This window comes from Oncorhynchus keta, chromosome 36, assembly GCF_023373465.1.
Source record: "Oncorhynchus keta strain PuntledgeMale-10-30-2019 chromosome 36, Oket_V2, whole genome shotgun sequence".
Classification (NCBI taxonomy): domain Eukaryota; kingdom Metazoa; phylum Chordata; class Actinopteri; order Salmoniformes; family Salmonidae; genus Oncorhynchus; species Oncorhynchus keta.
In genome coordinates, this window is record NC_068456.1 from 21,611,070 (window position 1) to 21,636,685 (window position 25,616).

At 41.5% G+C, this 25,616-nt stretch overlaps 1 protein-coding gene across 2 annotated transcripts in view; it reads right to left on the reverse strand.

Annotated features, from left to right (window-relative positions):
- The window catches only part of LOC118369806 (pro-neuregulin-3, membrane-bound isoform), a 423,343-nt gene that overhangs the window by 25,590 nt on the left and 372,137 nt on the right, over nt 1–25,616 (reverse strand). Inside the window, exons 4-6 of one of the 2 annotated variants that reach the window (XM_052498660.1) lie at nt 18,648–18,671; nt 4,999–5,101; nt 3,646–3,772 (exon numbers count right to left, since the gene is read on the reverse strand). In XM_052498660.1, the coding sequence (XP_052354620.1) occupies nt 3,646–3,772; nt 4,999–5,101; nt 18,648–18,671 (254 nt within the window). Of the gene's footprint in view, nt 1–3,645; nt 3,773–4,998; nt 5,102–18,647; nt 18,675–25,616 lie in introns of both variants that reach the window. The other variant, XM_035754513.2, reaches the window with a different exon arrangement.

Genomic DNA, 25,616 nt, shown 5'->3' on the forward strand with positions numbered 1-25,616 from the left:
AATGTTATGTATGATCTCTTATACACTATTTTAGGCCAGCATTTGGAACTTTGCCTTTTCTGAATTTAGCCACTATATATTATGGTCCCTACAGCCAATGGGTGTGGATACAGCTTTAGAACAAAGGTAAAAATACACATAGATGACATGGTTCCTGTAGTGTTTGTAAACATCCTGGTCGGGTAATAACCTGAACCAGAATACAGGCACTGGTTACATTAAGAAGCTTCCTCTTGAGAGGACAGGTTGATGAAAATGTGTCTATATTTAGGTCGCCCAGAAAATAAAGCTCTATGTTAACATCACATAGATTGTTAAGCATTTCCAACATATTATCCAGATATTGACTGTTAGCACTAGGTAGCCTATTGCAACACTCACAATAATAGGCTTGAGATGAGGCAGGTGAACCTACAACCACAGCACGTTAACAACATTTGACATGAGATCCTCTCCAAGCTTTACAGGAATATGGCTCTGAATATACAGTATATAGCAACACCTCCCCCATAGGCATTCCTGTCTTGTCTATATACGTTATATCCCTGTATTGCTACTACTGTATCATCAAAGGAAGTATCTAAGTGAGTCTCAGAGATGGTCAATATATGAATGTTATCTGATGTACACAAGTTATTGTCTTCATTAACCTTATTTCTAAGGCTACATATGAAGAATTTCATTTCAAAATGCTATATATCCATTTTCAGAAATGTTGCTGAATTGGCTTTTAATGATTAAAGAAATTTTGAGTGAGATTAGTGTGTTTTTCCACCCACTATGTAACCATGGCATGCGTTTGTTCAATGAAAGACATGTATTTGTTTAAAATCTTTCACGTGATGGTTTGATTTCAGAGAGACAAATAAACATGTTTTTTTTGCTAAATGTTATATATCTGCCTCCCTCTCAGATAAATAAGTAGTATTGCTGTTTTACACAGTAGTATTGCTTTAAAAATATATATATTTCACCTTTATTTAACCAGGTAGGCCAGTACAACTGCGACCTGGCCAAGATAAAGCAAAGCAGTGCGACAAAAACACCACAGAATTACACATGGGATAAACAAATGTACAGTCAATAACACAATATAAAAGATGTATACAGCCTGTGCAAATGAAGTAAGGAGGTAAGGCAATAAATAGGCCAATAGTGGCGAAGTAATTACAGTTTAGCAAATTACACTGGAGTGATATATGTGCAGATGAGGATGTGCAAGTAGAAATACTGATGTGCAAAAGAGCAGAAAACAAAAACAAATATGGGGATGAGGTAGGTAGTTGGTTGGATGGACTATTTACAGATGGGCTGTGTACAGCTGCAGCGATCGGTAAGCTGCTCTGACAGGTGACGCTTAAAGTTAGTGAGGGAGATATAAGTCTCCAACATCAGTGATTTTTGCCATTTGTTTCAGTCATTGGCAGCAGAGAACTGGAAGGAAAGGTGGCCAAATTAGGTGTTGACCTTGGGGAGGACCAGTGAAATATACCTTCTGGAGCACGTGCTACGGGTGGGTGTTGCTTCAGTGACCAGTGAGCTGAGATAAGGCGGAGCTTAACCTAGCAAAGACCTATAGACGAATGTGTAGCAAGGACCAGCCAACGAGAGCATACAGGTCGCAGTGGTGGGTAGTATATGGGGCTTTGGTGACAAAACGGATGGCACTGTGATAGACTGCATCCACTTTGCTGAGTAGAGTGTTAGAGGCTATTTTGTAAATGACATCGCCAATGTCAAGGATCGGTAATTAAAAACATAAAAAAATGTATGTACAAATGATGCATTTGTGATATAAATATAAAACATTAAAAAATCAATACAACAATGTGAGATCTGTATGTAAAACGTTTACATTTGACATTTTAGTCATTTAGCAGATGCTCTTATCCAGAGTGACTTACAGTAAGTGCATTCATCTTAAGATAGCTAGGTGAGACAACCACATATCATAGTCAAACATTCCATTCCAGTGAAGCTATGGATATACTGTATAGCGTTTTGCTAAAAAAACTAATCTAAAATCTATGAATAATATTTCTGAAAACAGTCATATTTTACACACACATGAAGATACCCATAAGCATAGCTACAGAGTAAGATGTTTTGGGGGTGGGGCGCACACATTTGAATTGTTTTGTCTGTGCTATAGATGGCTGTCTTGACTAGTAGGTCCAGTGCACACATTTTTGTGGAAATAAATAAATCAATATTATAATGTTTTTATTGTTCAGGGGGTGCTGCAGTACCCACAACACCACTATGCCCATAAGCAATCATTTCTGGTGAAAAAACACAAACATGAAAAATTGGTGGTTTTGGAAATAAACTTTTCATATATCAATATGGGGTGGACAATGAGCCTGTTGTAGCGGATGTCCCCACACTCTCTGTTAGCCTTCATGACTGGGATCAGTTATTTTCACCTCTGGCGCACAGCTTCAGAGAAGTCATAATTGAGGAAGATGTTGGTTCCTCTCGGGTTCTTGGCTCTCTCTAGAATGGCCACTTTGTTCTGGAACCTCAGGAACTTTACCACTATTGACCTGGGTCTGTCACCTGGGCTGCTCAACCAACGTTAGCCATTTTTGCATGAGCTAGGCTTTCGAGAGAAAGTAAACTTGGCCCATGAGGATATTCTAACGTGGGGAGTGGGAACATAAGCTCTGCGCATGCACAAATTAGAACATTTTAGCACCACACAAATCAGGGACAGTTCCGGGCTCCACTTACTCTCATTGCATGTGTGTTCTGACAGCCTTATGTCTGCCTCGCCGCTCACAGAATAGAATTCACAACACAATGCAAACCAACAAGCTCCTGGGTTATTTAGAAGTGTGTTATCTGGATTTAAATTGTTTCCAACTTACAATGTAATTGTTCTGAACCGCGAGCCGACCCACGGGTGGAAAGCTGATTCTATTGCTGCTCACCCGCGAGGAACCGTGGGTATCCGACCCAATGCAGGACTCTAATGTGCGCTGGCTACATTGGTGCAATGACTTGTATCACATTAAAACAATGACTTTATAACTAGCTGCAGTGGTGTGTGTTACCCTCACATCCCTATCCCTCCCTGGTGCACAGGCACTAACTTTGACTGACATTCAAATGAACGCGGTGTTTGCCATGCAAACAGCTCAGATAGGCAGTGTCTGAGATAGATCTGTCGTCAGAGGCTATTGAGCATATGATGAATACAACAATAACCAGCCCGGGGTCCCAAATGACTGAGCAGTGTTCTCTCAAAGACTTCTGTGCTAACAGCGTTAACTCTGAACAGTTCAGTTCGGGTGGATGGGGGTGGCATAGGACAGGCAGTTGTTTATCATGCCAATCTCCAATGGAGACTGATTGGTGCTGCACCCATGAGCGAACAACATATCTCCAACAGCTCTGCATGACAAAGACATTATGCATAAATGGGAAAGGAAAGGGAAAGGGGGATACCTGAATGCACTCAACTGAAATGTGTCTTCCGCATTTAACCCAAGAGGTGTGGGGGGCTGCCATAATCGACATCCATGTCTTTGGAACAGTGGAATGGTTATGAGATGTAAGCCAACAGGATGATAAGTCACCCTAGATACATGTCTTTAGAGTGAAGGATGCAGAGGAAGGGGACAATCCACCCAGTATACTCACATTCTGCAGCTGCAGGCCCGTGTTAGGCCTCAGGCCGAGTTTGGACTCCAGGGCAGAGGCATTGGCGCTGTAGTTCTTCAGGCTGCGGCTCTCTTTCAAGTGGGCCTGGAGTTTTTCCCTGCGTCTCCTGGGGGAGTACATGCGCATGGCATGTTAACTAAACCACAGCATTGCCTTGACCTTTAACCCTCAGGCCCCACTCTGTACCTCTCTACCCCTAGTTGTTGTAGCGCGGAAATGTATACTGAGGGGCTCTGATGGAGCTGATATGTTCATGTGCTCTAACTCCATTTTAGATGAATTCCAAATGGCTCTAGATCATGGTTTGATCCGATTATCTTGTTGTCAGACTGCTCACTCACTCACATCGTTGTATTACAGACCCTATGAAATTACAATGCATTTATCACAGGGCTGTCTGCTCCTTATGCCCTGAATGACAGTTTTCCATCACAGCTTGGATGTTTGATCCAGCATTCTGGATGAATATATAAAGGATATACATTATAGACAGGTGCTTTCAGGCGTAAACAGAATGTACAACATGCGTACAAAAGTAATGTGTGTAGGGTCCATACCGATACAATAAAACAAACTCCCAAGAGCTATCCTAATGCAAAAAAGTATGCAAATGTCTTAAATGGAAATTTAAAAATAATTCAACTTCATATTTATTATCTCTAGCACCACCTCAACATCAACATATGTGAAAATGTCGCGTTTCTAGGTTTTGTATTAAAAAAGATAGAGGAAGATAAGTGTTTCCAAGACATCATCAACCATTAGTAGGCAATTCCTTCTCATAATTGGTTAAAATCACAATGCACACTGATGATGTCGTTTGAAACACTTTTTTCCCACAAAACATAGAAACACGCCATTTTCACATACAGTGTATGTTGATGTTGGAGTGGTGCTGGAGATGATGAATATGAAGTTAAACATTTTCCCTTTAATGTTATTTGGAGGGATACAACTGTGAATCCGTATTCTTACAGTAGGCTAGAGGTGTAGGATCTTAATTTGACCAGTTTCTCACAGCAGGAATATTATCCTGCAGCATAAGGAAATGTGAATTATTGTGTGGATTATAATTAATGATTGCTACATTTTTTTGTTAGAAATTTTTAAGTGGAAATTGCAAACTTTTGAAGAATTTTTAAGCCTTGAATACACTAGAAGTTAGACATTTCCAGCATCAACAGGGTGATAAAATGAAGATCATTCACCTGTATTTGACACGGAGTGTCAGCTGAAACTAGATCAATAGCCAATTGCCTGTGATGTGTTCTATTGGTTTAGGTGTAGGAACTGAACTGAGATCAGATCCTCTGGGTGATCATGTCCACTCACTTGTTCCGACAGTAGAGAGCCATACAGAGCGTGCCCAGAACACTTATCCCCACGGCGATGCAGGTGATTGACAGCACCTGTCTCTTGTACACCTCCTTGCTCTCTGTTGAAATGAAGAGAAGCGGAAGAGCTGACATTGACGGAGGAACAAAGAGAAAAAATAGGAAAATCCAAGGACTGGGACAGAAGTTAGTGTCCACAGCGACGCTCCCATAACCAATGTTAAACAGAGAAATCTCCAAGGAGAGGACCACAGAAAATAAAACATTGCCCTTAACTCACTGTAATAAAAATGTTCATGTCTAATTTTCACATGCCATTTGTAAAACCAAACAACCCCCCAGTTAGTCTTAACAACACTGTCATATCATCAGCCCCATTGGATGCAAAGCCTTGTCATAGATGTTAGTTGTAATGCAGCCGTGTCTGAAAACAGAAGATAAGAGTTATAGTTGTAATGGTCACCATTAAGGGTGACAAATGGCAGCTGTCTCTTTTCATATGAAAAAGTAAATCATAGTTGCCTTCAAAGGAATTAATAGGCAATCAATCAGATTATATTTGGTACAGCAGACCTTGAGGAGAACCACCACACAAATCCCCACAAAATAGGGGCAAATTGTATCCATGCAACAGACAAATGGTTAAATCATTTTGACCAATATGGTGTACATGGGTTGAAGGACAAAAAAGTTTGATATCCACATGTCTAACATGATTATGAGGCAAGGCAATGAGGAATATTGTACATACATGTATTGCAATTTCTATTTAAAATCAGTATTTATGGAAGTGCTGGTCCCATCTTCCAAAATGTTCTACCCAGGTAGCCCTATAGTCTTGTGCTGTCTGGGCCAAAAAGAACAGGAGAGCCCCAGGCTTTTGTAGCCAACTGTAGAACACACCAAACATGGCCCAGTAATTCATTCATTTACTTTATCTTATCAAAATCAATATTAAAGCCAAAACACTTGAGAGCTGGGCTAATTAACCTCCCTCCCTCCCACCAGTAGTTTCAATGGGCAGTATTTCTGTTTTGATGTATCTAATCAGCCTGAGTCATCACATAACCTTGTTTACTGTAATTATGAGAAGAGAGGAACCTTGTGGGAGACGTAGGAAAGTGGCACTTGCAATCCCATGACAGCTAACCCTGCATGTCACTCCCAGTGATGCCTCACATGCTACAAAACAACCTCATTGTTAATAGAATACCACAGTATGAATCATAATACCCATAAAACCTAGCGTTCAAACAAGGAAATGGTTCCAATCATTTTCCAACATTCATTATTCCCATAGGGGATTTTAGAAACACTTATAATAAGGTCTGTGTTTCTTGTAGGCTTACCCTGGCGTGATGTTTTGATAACCGTGTAAATATCTCTAGGACAAGGTGTCTTTATCAATATATTCACCAGTATTTATCCCCCTAAAATGAAATGCTAATTAGCTGATAATGTGGCTATTATAAATAACTACAAATGCCATGATGATATGGACGAGACTGCCGAATTGAGGCAAAGGTAAGAATCTCTGGATTAACTATCAAATGTCAGTGTAGCAATTAATAAAATGGCTAAATGTCTTTAAATGGACAATTCTGTGAACTTACTTGTGCAAGTTTTAAATTGACACAATACGTGTAAGCAAAGGTGTCAGCTAGAGATGATGTGCAGGAGCTTGCAGGGATTTGTAGTTTTGCATGATGTATACTTTGATGCAAATTTTCGAATCTGAGAGTAAATAGAGCCAAATATATTGATAAGTCACCTTGTCCGAGAGAGATTTACATGGTTGTCAAAACGTCACACCAGGGTAAACCTACACGAAACACAGACCTTATTTCAGGTGTTTCTAAAATCCCCCCTGGGAAACATGAATGGTGAAAAACGTTTGGAACCATTTTCCTGTTTGATCGCTAGGTTTTATGGGTATTATAACACCTCCACTGTGGTTCTGTATGGAATATTTTAGTCCATACAGCTGAATCTTCTGTGCCCACAACCTCCCTGCAGAGTACCATGATGATACACTAATGGGAAAAGGTTTTACTCTGTTCCTCTGATGCACGTCATAAATGCTGTACACAAGCCCCATTTGGAGGTAATTAACAATGTGTTGTCAAGGTCAAGGGCGGCCTACAGTACATGAAGTTGTAGCCACAGTAAACGAATCCCTGTGCTCTGGTTCACTGATTCAGAATCAGCTCTGGTTCTGAATAAATCATATGACCTAAATTACAAATATGATGTGTATTTGTAAGGGTACAAGGTCATATATTTTTTCTTTCCTTTTGAAATAACAAATTAGTCATGTGGTTTAACAGGACAATTGTAGAACCATGCAGCAATGATTACATTACGTAAGAGTGACAAGAAGTACATGGGATATAGTCACCTTCCTAATAATGAGTTGCACCCCCTCTTGCCCTCAGAACAGCCTCAATTCGTCAGGGCATGGACTCTACAAGGTGTCGAAAGCGTTCCACAGGGATGCTGGCCCTTGTTGACTCCAATGAATCTGCACATTCTCACTGCATAAAAGTTGCAGATTAGGACCAGTGCGCGGAGGAGTGCTTGTGTCTGTGTCTGTGTCAGTGTCTTTGTCCTCAACTTGCAGTGGGCAGCTAAGTTTGCTGTCACTCAGTCAGAATGCGCATTAGCGTTTCATATTTTTTCCCTACACTCGCCCCACTTGTTAGATATTATGCACATTGATAGTTTGATAGCAAACGTTCTCATCATGTGATTTATCATAGTAGCGTGCAGCAGCATTCTAAATGATCAGACAGATAACGCGAGGAAAAGTGATTGGACGAAATTATAAAGTGAGTCAACGGAGAAATACAGCTTCCCTCTATCCAATTAGAGCAGCAGGATCAACGTACAGCCCGCTCTTTACAGATAGGCAAACTAGCCAGTTGAGTTATTTAGACTACACACATGAGTAACTCAAAGACAGGACAGTATGGCTTATAAACTCTGTGACTGACTGACATGAGATAGAGGGTTGCTGGCATCCGGGAGATTTTTTTGTTGTTGATTATGGATAATTGCAAAAAATAATCCGTTCGTAATCGCCCATATCCGTAATAATAGTTGTTTTGTCCGACAGTCTGATAGTTGTTTTGTACTTGGCACACCCCAAATGGAAACTGTTGTGTGAAAAACCCAGCAGCTTTGCAGTTCTTGACACACTCAAACCGCTGCACCTGGCACCTACAACAAAACCCAGTTCAAAGGCACTTAAATATTTTGTCTTGCCCGTTCACCCTCTGAATGGCACAATCCACGTCTCAATTGTCTCAAGGATTAAGAATCCTTCTTTAACCTGCCTCTTCCCCTTTATCTACACTGATTAAAGTGGATTTAACCAGTGACATCAATAAGGGATCACAGCTTTCACCTGATCATGGATCACCTATGTCATGGAAAGAGCAGGCGTTCCTAATGATTTGTTCACTCAGTGTATATATACATAAAAATGTGTGGAAAACTGCTCTTAGGAAATCTCATTCCAAAATCATGGGCATTAATATGGAGTTGGTCTCCCCTTTGCTGCAACAACAGCATTCATCTGGGAAGGCTTTCCATTTGAAGTTGGAACGTTGCTGCAGGGACTTCCTTCCATTCAGCCACAAGAGCATTAGTGAGGTCGGGCACTGATGTTGGCAGATTAGGCCTGGCTCACATTCGGCATTCCAATTCATCCCAAAGGTGTTCGATGGGGTTGAGATCAGGGCTCTGTGCTGGCCAGTCAAGTTCTTCTACACCAATCTCGACAAACCATTTCTGTATGGACCTCACTGTGTGCATGGGGGCAATGTCGTGCTGAAACAGGAAAGGGCCTTCGCCAAACTGCTGCCACAAAGTTGGAAGCACAGAATCGTCTAGAAAGCCATTGTGTGTTGAAGTGTTAAGATTTCCGTTCACTGGAACTAAGGAGCCTGAACCATGAAAAAAATAATTATTCCTCCTCCACCAAACCTTACAGTTGGCACTATGCATTGAAGCAGGTAGTGTTCTCCTGGCTTCAGCCAAACACAGATTTGTCCATCAGACTGCCAGATGGAGAATTCATCACGCCAGAGAACGCATTTCCCCTGCTCTAGAGTACAATGGAGGCGAGCTTTACGCATTTCCCCTGCTCTAGAGCACAATGGAGGCGAGCTTTACGCAGTTCCCCTGCTCTAGAGCACAATGGAGGCGAGCTTTACGCATTTCCCCTGCTCTAGAGTACAATGGAGGTGAGCTTTACGCATTTCCCCTGCTCTAGAGTACAATGGAGGCGAGCTTTACGCATTTCCCCTGCTCTAGAGTACAATGGAGGTGAGCTTTACGCATTTCCCCTGCTCTAGAGTACAATGGAGGCGAGCTTTACGCATTTCCCCTGCTCTAGAGTACAATGGAGGCGAGCTTTACGCATTTCCCCTGCTCTAGAGCACAATGGAGGCGAGCTTTACGCATTTCCCCTGCTCTAGAGTACAATGGAGGCGAGCTTTACGCATTTCCCCTGCTCTAGAGTACAATGGAGGCGAGCTTTACACATTTCCCCTGCTCTAGAGCACAATGGAGGCGAGCTTTACGCATTTCCCCTGCTCTAGAGCACAATGGAGGCGAGCTTTACACATTTCCCCTGCTCTAGAGCACAATGGAGGCGAGCTTTACGCATTTCCCCTGCTCTAGAGCACAATGGAGGTGAGCTTTACACATTTCCCCTGCTCTACAGTACAATGGAGGCAAGTTTTACGCATTTCCCCTGCTCTAGAGTACAATGGAGGCGAGCTTTACACATTTCCCCTGTTCTAGAGCACAATGGAGGCGAGCTTTACACCGCTAGCATGTGGTAGGGTGCATCCTGAAAACTCCCATTCTGTTATATGATACATAACATTATTATAATATGAATATTTTACTCTTCCTCTGTGGTTAATATCATATCACAAATGATTAGGACATGTCAGGTACCCATACTTTCTGCTGAAACTAATCACAAAGCCTAAGCTCTTTAATCACATATCTTAGGCCTATATGTTTGGAAATAAATCAATATGAGAGAAACATATTACAACATTGATATTACAAACATTATTCTACTAACATGCAACTATGCTGGAATAAATATGTAGCTAACAACTATAAATACTTCCTTAAGTAGGGGCATGAATATGAACGGTAGTATTTGTATCTGTGTCAATTCTCTCCACTGTGTCTAACACCCTTCCCTATGACTGTGAAACAGTGATGTGTTTCACACAGGGAAAGAAGAGAGAAACCCAAAGCAGTTTAATCACAGAGCCCCTGCTGTTCCTAGTTCCAGTTGACAGACAGCAAACTTCTCCCCCTTGCCATTAAAGGACTTGAGACAACAGGAAGAACAGAAAAGCTAACACATGCCGACATGTGTAAGCACTCACATCATTGCCACTCCATTGTTTCTTTGACCTGGGTGCATGAACAGAACTGTCCAGAAGTCATTGCTATTTACTGTATGCTTTCCACTCAGTGAAGCCTCCTGTGGTCATGACGTGTCAGTTAAACAGGGATGGGGACTTTGGCTTTTGATGGCATCAACTCCTCCTTCTTGTAGATAACTTTCTTTAACTGGATAATGACAGAGGAGACTGACATTTCACTCTCACTCCATGACTCACATCAAAGAATCCAACCCCACACACACACACACACACACACACACACACACACACACACACACACACACACACACACACACACACACACACACACACACACACACACACACACACACACACACACACACACACACACACACACACTCTTTGCAGAGAGCATTTGACTTGCAAGTGCAGTGTGAGTGATAAAATATATAATAATATATGCCATTTAGCAGACGCTTTTATCCAAAGCGACTTACAGTCATGTGTGCATACATTCTACGTATGGGTGGTCCCTGGGATCGAACCCACTACCCTGGCGTTACAAGCGCCATGCTCTACCAACTGAGCTACCAGGACCAGTGATTGTAATCAAAGTTACAATAGCAGAGCTGTAGGAGCCAGGTTATCTCTCCTTGTCCCCTGTGTCCATTTTGAACCTGTGCCTCAGAGGGCAACATGACATTTCCTTCACAGTTATCATTTTGAGCCCCATACGCATGGCAGGGATCAAGCAAACAAACAAACCAAGCAAACAGAGTAAAAGGCACAATGAAGCAATCTGTCACTTCTTCACTCCTTGTCACTGCCAGTTGGAATCCGTGGCTCACAGTGGATGTAGGTAGCAGTCTGCTGTGGGAATGGCCTCCATTGGCATGCAAATTATTTTTATTGCCCAACAAAATCAGAGATTATTACATTCCCCACCGACTGAGGGCCTGGAGTAGCAAACCTCCTTTACCTGTATGTAAGATCTCTTCCTCCCTCTCTCTCTCTCCTTCTACTCCCACTACCCATCTCCTTCTGTTTCTTACTCCTGTTTCTCTGCATTCCTTTGTTTCTGTCCCATCGTCTGGATCTTTCCTCATTCTAGCTTTTCTCTCTCTCAATTCTATTCAAAAGGCTTTATTGGCATGGGAAACATATGCTTACATTGCCAAGGCAAGTGGAATAGATCATAAACAAAAGTTAAATCTCTCTCTCTCTCTCTCTCTCTCTCTCTCTCTCTCTCTCTCTCTCTCTCTCTCTCTCTCTCTCTCTCTCTCTCTCTCTCTCTCTCTCTCTCTCTCTCTCTCTCTCTCTCTCTCTCTCTCAAATGCTGTTTGTGGTGTCTTCCCTTGTGACCAACTACAAATGGTTGATTTCACAGGGTTTACCCAGAGGAATTAGAGAGCTGTCTGATGGTCCTGCCTCAGGTGAACTGCATAACATTGAAGTGGACTAAATTAGAGAGGAAAATTCTAACGAAGCTCTACCAGATTAGAACATTTTGTTATTTGCTGATTAACACTGGTCGGTGATCCACATATGAGGACACCACATATGAGACAATCAGCACAATGAGCTAAAAACACTTTCTTTAATGAAGTCACACATATTTTTCACATTCTGTTACGTTATAGCCTAATTCTAAAATGGATTAAATACATTTCCCTTCATCAATCTACACACAATACCACATCATGACAATGCACAAAACAACAACAGTTTTTAAGATATTTATTAAAAATTAAAAATGTATTTACATCAGTATTCAGACCCTTTGCTATGAGACCTGAAATTGAGCTCAGGTACACCTCGTTTCCATTGATCATCCTTGAGATGTTTCGACAACTTGACTGGAGCACACCTGTGGTAAATTCTGTTAATTGGACATGATTTGGAAAGGCACACACCGGTCTATATAAGTTCCCACAGCTGACAGTGCATGTCAGAGCAAAAACCAAGCCACGAGGTCGAAGGAATAGTCCGAGGAACTTCGAGACAGGATTTCATAGTGGCACAGAGCTGGGGAAGGGTACAAAAAACTTCCTCAGGGTTGAAGGTCACCAAGAACATAGTGGTATCCATCATTTTAAATTAAAGAATTTTGGAGCCACCAAGACTCCTAAAACCTACAGTTGGCCGCCCAGCCAAACTGAGCAATCGGGGGAGAAGTGCCTTGGTCAAGGAGGTGACCAAGAACTCGATGGTCACTCTGATAGAGCACCAGAGTACCTCTGTGGAGATGGGAGAACCTTCCAGAAGGACAACCATCTCTACAGCACTCCACCGATCAGGCCTTTATAGTAGTGCCCAGATGGAAGCCACTTCTCAGTAAAAGGCATATGACATCCCGCTTGGAGTTTACCAAAAGGCACCTAAAGGCCTCTAAGACCATGAGAAACAAGATTCTCTGGTCTGATGAAACCAAGGTTGAACTCTCTGGCCTGAATGCCTAGCGTCACGTCTGCAGGAAACCTGGCATCATCCCTACGGTGAACCATGGTGGTGGTAGCATCATGCTGTGGGGATGTTTTTAAGCGGCAGGGACGAGGAGACGAGTCAGGATCGAGCGAAATATCAACGGAGCAAAGAACAGAGAGATTCTTGATGAAAACCTGCTCCAGAATGCTCAGGACTTCAGACTGGGGTGAACGTTAATCTTCCAAAAGGACAACGACCCTAAGCACACAACCAAGACAACGCAGGAGTGGCTTCGGGACAAGTCTCTGAATGTGTTTGAGTTGCCCAGCCAGAGCCCGGAATTGAACCCAATCGAACATCTCTGCAGAGACCTGAACATAGCTTTTCAGCGATGCTCCCCATTCAACCTGACAGAGCTTGAAAGGATCTGCAGAGAAGAGTGGGAGATACACCCCAAATACAGGTGTGCAAGATTTTAGCGTCATACCTAAGAAAACTCAAGGCTGTAATTGTTGCCAAAGGTGCCTGAAAAAGTACTGGGTAAAGGGTCTGAATACTTATGTAAATGTGATATTTCAGTTTTTATTTTTAATACATTTGCAAAAATGTCTAAATGCCTGTTTTTGCTTTGTCATCATAGGGAATTGTGTGTAGATTGATAAAAGAAAAAAACGACTTAATCAATTTTAGAATAAGCCTTGTCATGACGTTGACCTGTGGGTGAGGTTGATGACCCCCCTCCGATAAATACCTTTCAATAGGTGGGGGGAAAGGAACCATATTTCAGTAATCCAACCAGTTGAAAATATGCATTGGTACTTAATGAATATGATGCCAGATCAGTTGGTGTCTGAGACATTCTTACTAATGATAGGATGACATAAACTGTATCTTGGAAAGTCTACACATTATAGTTACAAGATTCACATGAAATTGTTGTGCAATTTAAATGTTAAAATATGAAACTATTTGTGAAAAGATTAAATGTAATTTTAGCTTCCAAATGAGAGAATTGGGTTTTCATAAGGTAAAAGCTCTGCTCACTCAGTGGACCCACCCATGTGAAGAGGAGTTTATAAACGATGAAACACGCCCTTCTCTCCCCTCCTATATAAAGCCCTTGACGAAAATGTAACTGTGTGTTCCGAGGACGAGAGGACGACGGTCCCCACGTTGAAAGGGCTCAGATAATAACCTAACAAAATTTGCATTAAATTTCAACGTGAAGATGACGATCAACACGCCAAAAGGATGAATTTTGACTATACCAGCCAGAATATAGCATGAGCTAAAAGTATGGCAACTTGGTATGAACTTTGAACTCTTATTCACTCCAGAAGTGATACCTCCTAGCCATTGAGTTAGCAGAGGCCGCTGTAAACGTGGGCTAGGAAAGGATGGACGACGTATCCAGTCTATCACACAACGACGATACTACAACGATACTACAATTTAAAATGCATAATATTCTGTATTTACGATAGCATAGCTTCTCCCTTTGTTCTTCAGTCCTCCCGCTCTTTCATTAAAGCCCAACCCCCTTTCTTTGTGTAATTAGCCGTCATACAGGTTCCATCCACCAGGGACGTTTTCTTGAAGGAGATAATTAGTAATCAATGTATGATGCATTCTGTGTTTATGTTGTGTGATTATTTAGGTATTTAGTAAATAAATAATTAAACCAAAGTTTGTATTGCTGATTCAACTTGTTAGCCAGGGTTCATGATGATAACCAAGAATTTACAACTTTCAGATGAGACCAAACAAGGTGACGATTAAATATTGACTGCTATTGATGTAAAAGATTACTCAGTCTTTAATTAAGAGTTTATTCGGAAGATAACAGCTCTATAAACATTATTTTGAGGTGCCCCGACTTTCTAGTTAATTATTTACCTGATTAGCTTAGTCAGGTAATATTAATTACAGAGAAATAATTTTATAGAATAGCATGTCATATCACTTAATCCGGCATAGCCAAAGACACGACAGACTATAAAGTAACTAAATGTGGAAAAAGTCAAAAAGTCTGACTTTCCAAACGCATTGTAAATAGCTGCCAGATACATGCTCCCCTCTTAACAAGTACATGGGCAAAATTAAATGTTGCTGCTGTCTCTGCTGTGATCAGGTTTAATATTGCCGGTAGATTGTTGCTTTCATCATTGTAATTGTCTGCATCATTTCCAAAACCCATTTATATATATTTTGAAAAGATAAATATATATAACTATATACACTACTGTTCAAAAGTTTGGGGACACTTAGAAATGTCCATATTTTTGAAAGAAAAGCTTTTTTTTTCTTGTCCATTAAGATAACATCAAATTGATCAAAAATACAGTGTAGACAATGTTGTAAATGACTATTACAGCTGGAAATGGTAGATGTTTTTATGGAATATATACATTGGCGTACAGAGGCCCATTATCAGTAACCATCACTCCTGTGTTCCAATGGCACGTTGTGTTAGCTAATCCAAGTTTATCATTTTAAAAGGCTAATTGTTCATAGAAAACCCTTTTTCAATTATGTTAGCACAGCTGAAAAGTGTTGTTCTGATTAAAGAAGCAATAAAACTGGCCTTTTTTAGACTTGTTGAGTATCTGGAGTATCAGCATTTGTGTGTTCGATTACAGGCTCAAAATGACGAGAAACAAATAATTTTCTTCTGAAACTCATCAGTCTATTCTTGTTCTGAGAAATGAAAGCTAATCCATGCAAGAAATTGCCAAGAAACTGAAGATCTCGTACAACGTTGTGTGCTACTCCCTTCACAGAACAGCACAAACTGGCTATAACCAGAATAGAAAGAGGAGTGGGATGCCCCAGGGGCACAACTGAGAAAGAGGACAAGTACATTAGAGTGTCTAGTTCGAGAAACAGACACCTCACAAGTCCTGAACTGGCATCTTCATTATATAGTACCAGCAAAACACCAGTCTCAACATCAACCGTGAAGAGGCGACTCCGGGATGCTGGCCTTCTACAGCAACACAGTGGCCTCCATCATTCTTAAATGGAAGAAGTTTGGAACCACTAAGACTCTTCCTATAGCTGGCCGCCCGGCCAAACTGAGAAATCAGGAGAGAAGGGCTCTTGTCAGGGAGGTGCCCAAGAACCCGATGGTCACTCTGACAGAGCTCCAGAGTTCCTCACAGATCTGGTTCCTCCCAGATCTGTGCCTCGACACAATCCTGTCTCTGAGCCCTACGCACCATTCCTTCAAAACAAATTTCATCAGTCACGTACACATGGTTAGCAGATGTTAATGCTAGTGTAGCGAAATGCTTGTGCTTCTAGTTCCGATCATGCAGTAATATCTAACAAGTAATCGTACAATTTCACAACAACTACCTTATATACACAAGTGTAAAGGAATGAATAAGAATATGTACATATCAATATATGGATGAGCGATGGCGGAACGGCATAGGCAAGATGCAGTAGATAGTGTAGAGTACAGTATATACATATGAGATGTGTAATGTAGGGTATGTAAACCTTATATAAAGTGCCATTGTTTAAAGTGACTAGTGATACATTTATTACATAGCATTTTTTATTATTAAGTGACTAGAGATTTGAGTCAGTATGTTGGTAGCAGCCACTCAATGTTAGTGATGGCTGTTTAACAGTCTGATGGCCTTGAGATAGAAGCTGTTTTTCAGTCTCTCGGTCCCAGCTTTGATGCACCTGTACTGACCTCACCTTCTGGATTATAGAGGGGTGAACAGGCAGGGGCTCGGGTGGTTGTTCTCCTTGATGATCTTTTTGGCCTTCCTGTGACATCGGGTGGTGTAGGTGTCCTGGAGGGCAGGTAATTTGCCCCCGGTGATGCGTTGTGCAGACCTCACTACCCTCTGGAGAGCCTTATGGTTGTGGACGAGCAGTTGCCGTACTAGGCGGTGATACATCCCGACAGCATGCTCTCAATTGTGCATCTGTAAAAGTTATTGAGTGTTTTGGTGACAAGCCAAATTTCTTTAGCACCCTGAGGTTGAGTAGGCGCTGTTGCGCCTTCTTCACCACACTGTTTGTGTGGGTGGACCATTTCAGTTTGTCCGTGATGTGTATGCAGAGGAACTTAAAACTTAAAACTCCCTCTGCTGTTTCCTGAAGTCCACGATCATCTCCTTTGTTTCTTTGACGTTTATTGTGAGGTTATTTTCCTGACACCACATTCCGAGGGCCCTCAACTCCTCCCTGTAGGCCGTCTCGTCGTTGTTGGTAATCAAGCCTACCACTGTAGTGTCGTCTGCAAACTTGATGATTGAGTTGGAGGCGTGCATGGCCACGTAGTCATGGGTGAACAGGGAGTACAGGAGAGGGCTGAGAACGCAACTTCAAACTCATGTCTTGGCTTTTGCTCTGACATGCACTGTCAACTGTGGGACCTTATATAGACAGATGTGTGCCTTTTCAAATGATATCCAATCAATTGAATTTACCATAGGTGGACTCCAATGAAGTTCTATAAATATCTCAAGGACGATCAATGGAAACAGGATATACCTGAGCTCAATTTCGAGTCACATAGCAAATGGTCTTAATACTTATGTAATTAAGATATTTGCAAACATTTCTAAAAGCCTGTTTTTCTTTGTCATTATTGGTTATTGTGTGTAGATTGATGAGGATATTTAAAAAAAAAAAAACATTTTTAAAATTGGAATAAAACTGGAATGTAACACCTCTGGCCTGCTCGCCTCCCTACCACTGAGGAAGTACAGTTCACGCTCAGCACAGTCAAAACTGTTCGCTGCTCTGGCTCCCCAATGGTGGAACAAACTCCCTCACGACGCCAGGACAGCGGAGTCAATCACCACCTTCCGGAGACACCTGAAACCCCACCTCTTTAAGGAATACCTAGGATAGGATAAAGTAATCCTTCTCACCCCCCCCCCCCCCCCCTTAAAAGATTTAGATGCACTATTGTAAAGTGGCTGTTCCACTGGATGTCATAAGGTGAATGCACCAATTTGTAAGTCGCTCTGGATAAGAGCGTCTGCTAAATGACTTAAATGTAAATGTAAATGTAATGTAAATGTAACAAAATGTGGAAAAGGAAAGTGGTCTGAATACTTTCCGAATGCACTGTATATACACTGATATAGATGTTATGGTTCATCCATACTTCTTTGGGCAGATACCTCTATTTCCCAGGTATCTATGGTCTTCTGAGTACACCAGCTGTGTTTATATGAAGGAGAGTCATTAACAATGTCTCACAGTACAATGTCATTAACTACAGCTCTTTTGCCCATGATTTACACCAATGCCAAATGGAGAAAGGCTGGCAGAATGGGGATGTGCTCTCCCGTCAAGACCCCACAGACACACGTACAGGCAGTGCCAGTGTGCAAGGATGCTGTTAGTTACCGTGCCAACAGTATTAAATCTCCCTCACTGTCTCCTGTCTCTCTGTTCTCTGCTGTTTCCAAGGAGACTGGAAAATTAGTATTCTAAGGGGGAACTTCAGAGCGAGAGAGGGAGAGGGAGAGGGAGAGGGAGAGGGAGAGGGAGAGGTGAAGGGGAGTTTCCATAGCCCTCTGTGTGAAGGACTTTGAGAAAATTGCTCTCCTCTAAATTGCATTACATACATTATGGGATAGTGAAAAGTTCTCATCGAAACAAACAAAATATATAGTTATGTATAAAATAGAAACATGATATATAATTAAAAAGGTGGAAAACAAACAAACGTGAAAGGTATGAAAGTCATATAAGTACGTTTCATAAACATTACGAACGCAGTGGGTGCACAACTTGATTTCAGAACACATGACTCATAGCAGTGTGAAAAAGGAAGAAGCTTTCTTACCCATAAACTCAATGCCCAAGTGATCTGCTGTTCCAGTGAGGAGAGGAGAGAAGACATGGACAACAGGGGAGGGAGGGAGAGAGAGAAAGCTATTAGAAACAGTTGCACGTTAGCATCCTGCCACAGCATAAAGTAGCATTGTCTATGACTTGTTGTTTTATAGAAGGAAGATCCAATAGCCCCCTGTATTCACGTCACATAGCGTCAGTAGACACATGCTCTGGGCATAATCCAAGCTGACACAGAGTAGACTGCACCCATAGACTCCGTGACTTATTTCCCATGCTCGAAAAACGCACCATGAATTACACGATTTCTAGTGTAGTGAACGATATCAGTGAGACATCCCTGCAGAAGACTTTTGCCTACCTCTCAGTTTACAAAAAGTGGAAGATTGTTTCTGCAGTTTTGACTGTGGAGCTTAGTGGACACACAATTTTGTTGCCATGTACAGTGCCTTGCGAAAGTATTCGGCCCCCTTGAACTTTGCGACCTTTTGCCACATTTCAGGCTTCAAACATAAAGATATAAAACTGATTTTTTTTGTGAAGAATCAACAACAATTGGGACACAATCATGAAGTGGAACAACATTTATTGGATATTTCAAACTTTTTTAACAAATCAAAAACTGAAAAATTGGGCGTGCAAAATTATTCAGCCCCTTTACTTTCAGTGCAGCAAACTCTCTCCGGAAGTTCAGTGAGGATCTCTGAATGATCCAATGTTGACCTAAATGACTAATGAAGATAAATACATTCCACCTGTGTGTAATCAAGTCTCTGTATAAATGCACCTGCACTGTGATAGTCTCAGAGGTCCGTTAAAAGCGCAGAGAGCATCATGAAGAACAAGGAACACACCAGGCAGGTCCGATATACTGTTGTGAAGAAGTTTAAAGCCGGATTTGGATACAAAAAGATTTCCCAAGCTTTAAACATCCCAAGGAGCACTGTGCAAGCGATAATATTGAAATGTAAGGAGTATCAGACCACTGCAAATCTACCAAGACCTGGCCGTCCCTCTAAACTTTCAGCTCATACAAGGAGAAGACTGATCAGAGATGCAGCCAAGAGGCCCATGATCACTCTGGATGAACTGCAGAGATCTACAGCTGAGGTGGGAGACTCTGTCCATAGGACAACAATCAGTCGTATATTGCACAAATCTGGCCTTTATGGAAGAGTGGCAAGAAGAAAGCCATTTCTTAAAGATATCCATAAAAAGTGTTGTTTAAAGTTTGCCACAAGCCACCTGGGAGACACACCAAACATGTGGAAGAAGGTGCTCTGGTCAGATGAAACCAAAATTTAACTTTTGGCAACAATGCAAAACGTTATGTTTGGCGTAAAAGCAACACAGCTCATCACCCTGAACACACCATCCCCACTGTCAAACATGGTGGTGGCAGCATCATGGTTTGGGCCTGCTTTTCTTCAGCAGGGACAGGGAAGATGGTTAAAATTGATGGGAAGATGGATGGAGCCAAATACAGGACCATTCTGGAAGAAAACCTGATGGAGTCTGCAAAAGACCTGAGACTGGGACGGAGATTTGTCTTCCAACAAGACAATGATCCGAAACATAAAGCAAAATCTACAATGGAATGGTTCAAAAATAAACATATCCAGGTGTTAGAATGGCCAAGTCAAAGTCCAGACCTGAATCCAATCGAGAATCTGTGGAAAGAACTGAAAACTGCTGTTCACAAATGCTCTCCATCCAACCTCACTGAGCTCGAGCTGTTTTGCAAGGAGGAATGGGAAAAAATTTCAGTCTCTCGATGTGCAAAACTGATAGAGACATACCCCAAGCGACTTACAGCTGTAATCGCAGCAAAAGGTGGCGCTACAGAGTATTAACTTAAGGGGGCTGAATAATTTTGCATGCCCAATTTTTCTGTTTTTGATTTGTTAAAAAAGTTTGAAATATCCAATAAATATCGTTCCACTTCATGATTGTGTCCCACTTGTTGTTGATTCTTCACAAAAAAATACTGTTTTATATCTTGTTTTTTTGTTTTTTGTTTGAAGCCTGAAATGTGGCAAAAGGTCGCAAAGTTCAAGGGGGCCGAATACTTTCGCAAGGCACTGTATACAGTTGTGTTGTGTAAATGGTTCCCTGAGAATCCATGCAGCACAAACGTACTATTTACATTTATTAGGAAAATGTGTACATTTTATTGTAATTGTAATGTACATTTTAGTCTGTGTGTCATATAGTTTGAACTATGGTGGGAAAATCGTCATCACTTAGGACAGTGGGGGGTAGCCCCAGAGAAACATATTGGTATACATGAATAAGTGGCTGAAACACTCCTAACACCAATGGCTTTGCCGCAGTGGAGATGTTATCTATCTCCTGAGCGTACTGTCAGAGGTAAGATTAATTACGCTGCATAGTGGAATACCAAGGGGTCTGGGAGATCTGAGCTTAATCTCATAATTTTAAAGAGCGATGTCATTGCATCATTTCTCAGTCAGCGATCCCGAGACCTCAGCCTCCCTTCTAGAGATCTCCCTTCAATACACAGTGATATGGAAAGTAACGCAACAGAATGAGTATTCTATGAAAACGCTGTTGATGATATGTACCTGTGAATAGAGATAAAAGGAAAGCTGTACTGCAGGCCTACCTGGATATGCTGTACTTTATATATATTTTTATTATAGTTATTCATGATGTCTTGTCATTGCCTTTCATCTTCAGATTAATTTTGAAAATAACAAATGTGTACAGCAACATCTATCTAAATCCAGAGGTGTGGCAGTAAGGCAACATCACAGCATAAAAGAGCATCACTAATTATAACGAGACAAGCTATTTAATATTGACAGCACAACCAGATGGCGTCCTGGTGCCGTTCACCCAGTTGGAACTGAACTCAGATCTGTAGAACATATTGTACCAATCTAAACCTAACAATGGAACTCCTGTGTCTCATTGGTGCACTGCAACAGTGCGGGAAGGCCATAATATAAGAGTGATCCTACACATAGAACAGCAACACAAAGAAAAAGAAAATCTATATTTTTCACTGGAGAGTTGTTGGCAGAACAAAAGTTCAATTTGTTATTCAGCTGGAGGTGACATTTGCGAATGCCATCTCCCCTGTACCAGTGTGGGCTGGCCGACGCAGAGCCCTAGGTAGAACAATATGGTAGTGTGTACATAGGTCAGGGGAGGCTGCTGAGGAGAGTACGACTCATAATAATGTCTGGAACGGAATAAATGGAATGGTATAGAACTCATGGAAACTATGTGTTTGATACTATTCTATTCACTCCATTCCAGCCATTATTATGAGCCGTCCTCCCCTCAGCAGCCTCCTCTGACATAGGTGGCTGCTCCCTGATGTCTCTGTGTGATTGTGGCCAGACGGAGAGGCAGGTGCAGCCAGTGGGGTACCTGTGACCTGCCGGTCATCCTACTTCCCTTCCACCCCACACCTCCCTGAAGAACACTCAACATGCCAACATAGCCCTTCCACCTGTCTGCAGGTAAATGCGTAAAGAGGCAAAAACTACTAAAATAGCCCAGAAAAGACCACAAAAAAATGCAGACTCCCTAAAGCTGCTCTCCCTGGAAAAAGCCCCTCGTGTCGGTTGGCTGACATGTTGTTGGTTTGCTGACATGTTGTCCCACGGTGCCTCTGCCGTTGCCTCGTTATTCATGGTATTGCCTTCACACCCACCAAGGTATCAAAGGTAGTTGGTTAAGGCTATTCTGGAGCCTTATGTGAGACTTTGTGAGTTTGTGGTGACAGAATGCTGACGCACATACCAGTATAGAGAGAAAGAAAAACATCCAGAAGTCACCAGTCTCTTTGAATATGCAGTTCACTCTAACTGATGACTATAATTGTCCTTCAATGTCAATGGTTTCAATACAAAGTCAGTCATTCTAACTGCAAGGCTTTTGTAAAGGCATTCTAAGTTCTAAGACTACACTTCTGGTTGGCTGACATGTTGTCCCATGATCATGTCACTGCCTCCTCACACACCCAGGTATCCAGACAAGCCTGTCAAGGCCAAGCCTTTGTGAGTCCCCCAGTGGTAAAATAATGCTGCCATACTGTACATATAAAGAAAATTACATTTTTCAGCAGTAACTTACCAGTTTCTTTGAATTGGCAATTCACTGTAACTATTGACTATTGAATTCAACATAGCCTTAGAGTAGGTGAATCAGGTGAGCTAGTTCAGGGATAACACAAAACTGTGAAATATCTGGGGTACCTGAGGAGATAGAAATTCTCTGTCTACCTGCAAGACCTGTGTAAAGGTGTTCAAAGTTTGGAACTGTAGTTAAGAATAGCAAACAAGGGGAACAAACAAAAATACCATCTCTTAGACTACATACTGTAGGTAACTGTGAATTACTGTGGTGCCCTGTACTGATAGATGGGACTCCATGGTTATTTCAACAATTGTACTTGATCATTCCGGAAGCTGACCCTCAGTTGCTGTTGGTGAGAGAAATGAACTGCTACTGTCACAACTACTCTGGTTGAGATATCAGGTGAGGCATTGCCCTTGTCTGGCTACCCAAACTCCTTGCTCCGGTCAAACGCTATGCCACACCCACGGACGTTAGTTTGTTCTCCGCAACGAGTCTAGATCTGAGGACATTTCCAACGATTTTTAGAATGGGAATTCATTCTAGACCGTCTTATTAGTCCCAGAAACCAATGGGTTGGGCAAGAGACACACGTGGGTAAAGTGGCGTTTAGAAAATGTCTCATTCCTCATTCCTCAAACTCCATTTTCAAAGTGTGCTGTTCCTGGGAAGTTGTGTTGTACCTTTGAGAGGTCAATACATTTCCTGGATGTCAGTTAAACAGTTTTTCTACGTTTATAATGGTGCAATAAGCGAGGGAAAACTCCAGCCCTGACTCTCTTATTGTGTGTGACACCATGAATTACTGTATCAATGTGCTGAGGGATTGCATCATGTTCAGAGTTTGAGAATACAAATGGTACTGGTATATGGCTTTGGAAATAAAACAGAATATGACATTATTTATTTCCAATTTAAGTGTTCTCATTTCTTTTTGTGCAAAAATCAATGTCTTGATGGATAGCCACCTCCTATGAGCTGAAGAGATTTGAATTGATACGTGATCGGTTTATGGTGTGCCTCTCTGAGGTACAGTATAGTAAAAAATGATCTTCCGAGATTAAAGATGGATAGAAAAGATAAAAGATACACACTGGCTTTGACTCTTTCTCTTTTACACACATATCCATTCTCTCCCTCTGTCACTGTTTCTGTCTCTCAGCCACTCAGCCATTTTGCTGGCCGTTAAGGCTAGCTGTCCTTCAGTGTTGTGACACCTGGAGGCTAGCATGTCCTTGGATTCAGCCCTCTCTGTCTCCCTCTCTTTCCCTGTTGTGTCTGGAGGTGTTGCTATGGGAACCAGGTCCACCTGAGACATCTTGTCCTGCGAGAGACTGTCTGATGCCCGTTCCCCAATTCATAAATAAGGCAAACCCTGAACCAGGCTTTGAGCTCTACAGTATGTACTGTACAGTGTGTCCAAAACCTTTGAAACTTCAGTCACATTTTGGCCCAGGTGTGTAGGCAATTCAAAATACTGTGAGTCTAGAGTTAGTTGCTGGTGAGTTTTAAGATGAAGTCTATGACCCTGAGAGCCACAACCACCCTCCACAAACACACTCTCTTCCGAAACCCTCATCCATTTGAAAACTAACAAAATGGCAGCCCTAATCATCTTAGTTTCCCAGTGTAACAGCCACATTTCCCCTCAGGTTAATGGCTAAATGATCCTGTGTTAAAGGATGTGAGTGAGTCAGGAGAAGAATCTGCAGTTTCATAGCTAATCTCATGCTATTGCACATTTTGCCATGAGGCTGAGAGAAAATGTTTCTGTTTTAACGCTTATTTCCTGCAATTCTACACATATTGTCATTGGGCAGAGAAAGAAAAATCTCAGTTTCATATATTAGCTAATCTCATTCTATTCACATTTTGCCATGAGGCTGAGTGAAATGTTTTCTGTTTTAACACTAATTTCTTACAAATCTATATTGTCATTGGGCAGAGAGAAACATTGCAGTTTTATAGCTGATGTCATGCTATTCTGCACATTTTGCAATGAGGCTGGGAGAATTTAGAACATTTAAAGCAAATTCTGTGCTGTTCTCCACATCTTGCCACGAGGCTCAGAGAAAAGGTAGCGGTAGCGGGAAGTGTGGTACGTTTTTATGTCTCTATGTGCAGTTTGAAGGAAGTTGCTAATTCGCATAAGTGCAATTGGTAGCTAGTGTTAGCCCAATAACTGGAAGTCTATGGTAACTGTTAACATTTAGTTGATATCTTAGACTTCCAGTCATTGCGCTAACACTTGTTAGCAAGACTACCTCTAACTTCCTTCATACTGGATGCAGATACATAAAAATGGTATCCATGAGTTCAAGTAGATAGGAAGTAGATAAAGTGCTTAATTACCAAAATCCCAAAGTATCCCATTAATGGCAATATTGATGCAAAAATCATAAAAAGAGGGGAAAAGTGTGTTTTTTGTGTGTGATTTTTCTCATGATTTGCCAACTCGTCCACAATTTCTCTGTCCTTCACATTAAACTCGCCAGATTGTAGTCCTCAAATCTGTGAATGGGTTACCTCTGGTTCATTAAGCCACCCAAAGGAAAAAATTAATGGGGAAAGAATAGGGTTTTGGAATAAACGCTGAAAATAAGTTAACACAGGTTTAGGATATCTTATACGTTTTGTTCTATGAGATAATAGCAGTCAGTTATCGTAACCTTTATGAATTGTAAAGCCTTTTTGTGGTTTATGTGCTTTTTTATTACTTGAAAATTCACAAAAAGTGACGTTAGGTGATGAAGATTATGTCATAGAATAAAACTAAAAAGATCTCATAAGCCTGTGTTTACCACAGACCTTATTTTCAGCATTGATCCAAAAACTCTACAAAAACGGCATT